The 6,256-nt window shown below is 33.5% G+C and overlaps 1 protein-coding gene across 1 annotated transcript in view; it reads right to left on the bottom strand.

The window, feature by feature from the left end:
• Window positions 1-1,463: 1,463 nt before the first annotated feature.
• The window catches only part of LOC107487381 (AT-rich interactive domain-containing protein 6), a gene marked incomplete in the record, with an annotated part of 6,255 nt that continues 1,462 nt past the window's right edge, over window positions 1,464-6,256 (bottom strand). Inside the window, 12 exon segments of the mRNA XM_016108000.3 lie at window positions 1,464-1,903; window positions 2,194-2,286; window positions 2,386-2,436; window positions 2,518-2,584; window positions 2,750-2,825; window positions 2,918-2,972; window positions 3,074-3,181; window positions 4,025-4,117; window positions 4,585-4,630; window positions 5,046-5,098; window positions 5,878-5,917; window positions 6,027-6,256. Coding sequence (XP_015963486.1) covers window positions 1,802-1,903; window positions 2,194-2,286; window positions 2,386-2,436; window positions 2,518-2,584; window positions 2,750-2,825; window positions 2,918-2,972; window positions 3,074-3,181; window positions 4,025-4,117; window positions 4,585-4,630; window positions 5,046-5,098; window positions 5,878-5,917; window positions 6,027-6,256 — 1,014 coding nt within the window.

Below are 6,256 nucleotides of genomic sequence, written 5' to 3'. Positions count from 1 at the left end.
CTCTCGTGAAAGGAAAAAAAAAAAAAACCAAGAGAATTTGTTTTTCTTTTAAATAAATATTGGAGGTTATCTTGCTGACTAATGTAATTGTACTAGGCTTGTCCTATTATCTTATAAAACACGAAAGTATCACCATTATAATAGTTTAAATCCATTTAATAACAATAAACTTTTATTTAAGTACTTGTAAGAAATCCAACATATGAGTTTATTTCACGCACCGACGTTATCCCTTGTGTTTTGTTCAAATTATTATCATATTACGGATAAATAATAAACAATAACGTGGTAATCAGTGTAGGCATTAATTTATTTCACACATTATGATTGTAATATTCTTAATGGATAACATCACCATCAGTGAAGCTTCAAGAAAATAAAAAATAAATAAATAAAAGAATACTAAAAAACTATTAGAATTTATTGTTTTAGTGATTAGTTAGTCATGAATATTTAAAAATATGTAATAAAATATATTGTTAAATTATTAAACTAAAAAAATTGAGTTGATAGTTAAGTGATAGCTAAAAATAATAAATTTTGATAAAAATTATATATTGACCCCTAAATGAAAGTCAAGCAAATATTTGATGGAGTCATGGAGGCATAAAAAAGTCAATAAATAATAAGTGGCCGATTATTAGATTTCTAAAAACAAAATGAAAAACTGAAATTTGATGAGATAGCACTGGCCACAGAGCAAGCTCCCTTCTTTTTCTTCTTTCGATCTCCCCCACGATAAAAACTTTGACTAAACAACACTAAAACCTACTCTCATTTATCACAAGGTGACTGAAAAAGAAGAACCAGCATAATAACCATTTCAATATTTATATATGTGCGTGTGTAGCTTGATTTTAGTCATGTGTTCAACGATGATACCAAATGTTCAAGTCAAAAAGTAAACATAAATGCAAAATATGCACGCTTCAATGGTGACCATCAAAAGTACATTGATTTGTAAACATAATATATTTCTTTCATAAACAAAGTTCCTTTTGGGGAGGAAAATGGTATTTACATAGAACTATGGTATTAAATTTACTAGGAAAAAGCTAACTATGGTATTTAATTTACTAGGAAAAAGCTACTAAATTTCTCGTGAACTTTGATACAGTCAACAATAAAATAGAAAACAAATAAAAAAGGAAAGTAAAATGGGATAAAAGTGTGATTAATATAAACCTCTTAGATATAGAACCTTCCAATACATTTTGATGAAAATTTATTTTTATTTTAAAAAATGAAAACTAAAATCAAATTCTAAACTTTTTATGATTAAAAACTGACACCATATCAAGATGTCATGAACTATTAGGTAAAGAACACTAAAGGCATCGTGTTTAAAACGAAAAAAGAAATGAACACAGACCCCAACCAAAAGTTGAACCAAACACACTGGTCTACTGATCTATGATTTTATTTCTATTACATTTCAGAAAAATTGCCAAATGATCAGTGCGGAAAGCAACTAAGCAAATGCAGTATATTCATCCCAAATGTTAAAATTAAATATCAACAGCTTAATTTACTCTCATCACCCAAGTTGCCAATATAATGACATGTTCTTCAGCAATTAGAGAATCCTAACTAACTAAACTCGTATTAACATGGTCGAACTGGAATTGCTAGAGAAGAATCATTAACAAGGACTTTTAAATATCCCAAACATAAATAAATATAAATATTATATGCTAAGCTAAGCTACAAATTGGGGTAAGTCTGAAGAGGCTGACCCTGAAGCCATTGCTCTAAATGGTTTCCCTGCAACTATCTAAGTAAATCAATGGTAAAGGAACCACTATTCTGATTGCTCAAATGGGACCCGAACAAACAACTGTCCATGCAGAGTTACCACCGCTGATGTCTGATGAGGATCAATTCTTGAGGGCAAACTTACAACCTGAATTCATTAAAATTCTTTAAACATGGATGACATAATGAAAAATTATTAAACCATAGAATCGCAAGACCCTCAGTAGGATGTATGTAGCAGAAAACTTTTTACTACAACAATTACAAAGCATCCAGTGGTACTTGTGTAAGAAATACTAAAAGAAAATGAGCATGGACCATTAATATAAATAATTTAATATTTTAAGCTTGAAAATATTAAACACCACCAGTAATAGATATCAATAAAATTACCAAGCCAAATACATCCTTATTGTTGAAAAAGGTGGAGAAATCTACCTTTTTGAAAGGTGTTACACCCCAAGGATTATTGAGATGCTCAGGCTCACCACTAATAACTAAGCGTCCTGCTGGGTCTGATTGAACACGCACCTGATAGCAGAATGTATATATGATTATCCGCACCATAGTTGGAGTAGTGTAATTTATCATTTTATTTTTAAAATTAAAATTCCTAGTATATGCTATTACCTCTTCTCGAAGTAGACCAGGAACTAAAGCATATACCTCAAAGCAATCCTTCTGCCCACAAAAGTTTCCATTGCAATGAGGAAATTGCATATAAAAATTATATTCTACTTGAACACAAGATAAGCAACTTACAGTTTTTTGCACATTGATTTTTACCCAATCAGCAGGAGGTCCAATATCAATCACAGCTGTATCCAATCTACCAGCCACATATATCAACACAGGCAGGCAAGTCAGCGAGTGAACTAAAGTGCCAAGCATAGGCTGGCAGCATATTTCAACCATTAACCATACAAACAGATAAGTAGCAAGCCTAACACAAAGGATAAACAGAGCTGTAGAAAATGAAGTAAATGTGTCTTACTGTGGTTTAGACGGTTTACTACGTGCAGCTTTGACTGCATTGTCCATATACGATGGTTTCTTACGTTTAAGTAAATCTGAGCCAAAGTGAAGGGAATCAAATACTGAGAGAATCATTTAACAACTACAATCCTGTTAGGAATGGTAGCAATAGGATGAAGGGCCATACTGATGCTTTTAAGCTGCTCCTTTTCACGTTTTTGCATAGACACAGAATTCCTATCCTAAGAAAAACAAAAGTATTAAACAATTATACGGTGTAAAAAGTAAAAACAAGGACAAAGAGAAAATGCCAATTAATCACAACTTCAGAATTGTACCAGACCTTAATAATGGGGTCACCGACTTCACCATTGCCTAGTAGACGTTGTGAGTGCCAACCCCGCATAGCGCGTGCTGCAGCATCTCTACGCGCTCTACCTGATGCTGAAGTCTGCATAGAATCATCATTGAAACATAGCACACAAATAACAACAGGGATAACAGATAATGATAGAGCGGCAGTTTAATTCCTCCCGCAAAGCAGCTTCTACATTACAATAAGGTAGAAATCAAACCATTTTAAACTATTGTTCAAACTTAATCACCATGACAGGGCACAATGGCATAGTTTGATCCATGTAGCCGACCCACCCTAGTGGGATAAGGCTTTGTTGTTGTTGTTGTTGTTCAAACTTAATCAAGTATTCACATTTAACAATGCTTGATGCCTTAAAATCCACGTGTAGGCATTACTTTCCTAGGGATGGGGAAGGGAGGTAAATATGTAGAAAACCATAGAGATGCAAAGTCGCACAGATGAAATATTCTTCTTGCTGGAAACATAATAGCCTTCTGAAATTGTGAGGAACCAGGGGGAGTTTAAGCTTGAACTGATAATTAGGTCAAACTTTCTCTTAGGAAAAGTAATTTTGAGAAAATCTAAATTAGAATTGCACCATGTTAAAGCCCCTAAAATTTCAGCAATATAATTTTCCAATAGTTCCCCCCCATCTTATGACAGCAAACTTGATGAAAAAGGTGCCATCAATCATCTATTGAAGTCAACAAAGCAAAAATTTCCATCAATAAATGTTTCTTGTACTAGTGGTGGAGCAGGAACAGAGCTTTAACATTTTGGAAGTTACTTTTTGAAAGAAAAACTGCATAATTACTTGGTGAGGGAGTTAAGGGTTAAATCGGGAAAAAAAGTGGACACTAACTTCGCCATTCCTTTTATATTATAGTAGATATTATTGCTTATGCTATTAAATCAAACACAGAAATTACATCTTACCTGATTTTCGATATTCATAGGCTCTGGTTGTGAAGGAATTGGAACACTCAGCTCACCACCTTTTATCTTATGTCTTTCATAATCAAGAAGTGCCTGCAGTAGTACATCAGAAATATTAAAAACGAATAACACATTTGAAAAAGAGCATGCTTACATTTATATGCACAATATCTGGTAAATTTTTCAGAAATCTTGAAAATGGAATAGCTAATAACAAAATAAGCATATATGTCTAAGGTATTAAATAGATTATATAGAAATTCGGACAATGCCACTACTTAAGAGCCAAAATTTTCTCTAATAAGGCCATAACTTGAACACTTATCATCTTGACATCTTACAGATCACAAGGTATGCTAACATGAAAATTTCCAGGTAAGTGACATTATCTAAAATAAACCAAATGTTAATAATAGTAATGTCCACACAAATAGCCTAAACAGAAGCTTCAAAGAAACACTAAGCATGCATAGATATTTCAACAATTTGAAAACTGAATTTATTTCATAAAAGAATTTTTTTTTTTCAAAAGATGAAGTCTAACATTAATCTAAAAGCACCTTCTCATAAAACCCACGGAAAGTCCATGAAACTGTGGTACATGTCCTGCATGTGTTAAAAACAGAACATTATAATCAGTCATAAGCAATCAATTCATCCAAAAAGCTGTCAGAATTTGGCAGCCCTTCTCCCCACACATATCCTCCAACCCCCTAAAACAACCAAAAAGATACCACTTATTATATAATGAAAATAATAGCTTGAAAAGTATACTTTCCCATGCATAAGGAAATCAAGCAACCATTCATAATACATGGAAACACTTAATTGGTCTCATCATCATAACCAATACACACTACCATTACCATGGCATTACTTAGAAAATTAGAAAGAATGCATATCACAGATTTGAAATCTAATAACACAAAGAGATACAAAGTACTATAACGTGTTCATTTGAGGAGACTCTTCAATGAGCCATGAACACAATCAAGACAAGATAGGGGATGTTGGCTCTTACTTAGGAGGTTTGAAAGATTCTCCCACTTGCCGCCATAGCTTACACGAGGTTACCTATTCATAAATATAAGCCTGTTAGGGGTATGTCCTGGCAGCAATGAAAACAACTGATCCAAAACAAAACCTGTTAGCTAGAGTGTAATGAATTTGCCTCAAGGAACAACCACTTAACTCATACCAAAGCCTATTTTCAAATACACTCAATTTTCATAATGCGCATATAACTTCATAGGTGAAATAGCAGCCATATTTGCACCATGGCCAATTGTTCATCCAGTTAATTAATTATTCGACAGCAGATTTCACAATCATTGATGGAGAATTCAGCAGGTTAGCAATTTCATTTGTCTTCAGTTTGCAACATGAACATCATAAGAATTAGCATATCTGTGGAATCATAGACATTTACAATCTTGCATGTTCCATGTATAATTTGAATTGTGTAAATTTTCATAGTACTCAAGCAATCTTAAACACCTAGGTATTTGATTACAGAGTATCTGAGAATAAACATATACCAGATTACTCATAGACGTTTAAATATCTAGATAGTCTCTCCCACTGGTTTGTATATGTACGAGTTTATATGCAATGAAATGTCTTCAACTTTTACCGGCAGTCTAAAATTGGTCTTACCACTGATCACACATTACAGACAACAAAAGTGATCGGCAAAGTCAAACTACTATCCTACAAACACGGATCAGATGGAGTGTGCCAACATGTTTAACCAGAAGACCCTACTGTTAATGTGGATATCTACATATGTTCATTCATCCAAAGTCAGCTACATAAAATTATATAAATCCTCTGCCATACCCCNTGAAGAATACCTTGTCATAACCACCCAATCTTGTTACAGCTCTCCACAACCTTATAAACCACCAAATATGGATCAGGCCAAAGTGATCATATTTCAGAATTTGGTCAATTCATAACATAACATAACAGTGAAAAGCTAAACTGAACAGCTAAAACTTACTTAAGGCAATTAAGTCCTTCTCCATAAAACTTGGGAGGTTTGAATTCCATGCTCCTCTCCTTAAAGAAATTTTCAAGCTCCTTCATGAATGCTGATTGCTCTTCCTCCGTCCCTGACTCATTCCCATCATAACAATGGTCTGCGTCCAAGAAAAGCATGTGACTTGAGTTTTCATTCCCATTGTCTGCAGTTGCAGCAGCTTGATTTTCATCAGTCTTATTCTCAACTTC

Source organism: Arachis duranensis, chromosome 5, assembly GCF_000817695.3.
Source record: "Arachis duranensis cultivar V14167 chromosome 5, aradu.V14167.gnm2.J7QH, whole genome shotgun sequence".
NCBI lineage: Eukaryota > Viridiplantae > Streptophyta > Magnoliopsida > Fabales > Fabaceae > Arachis > Arachis duranensis.
The sequence above is the reverse complement of the archived record's forward strand: the minus strand, read 5'-3'. Positions and strand labels throughout refer to the sequence as shown.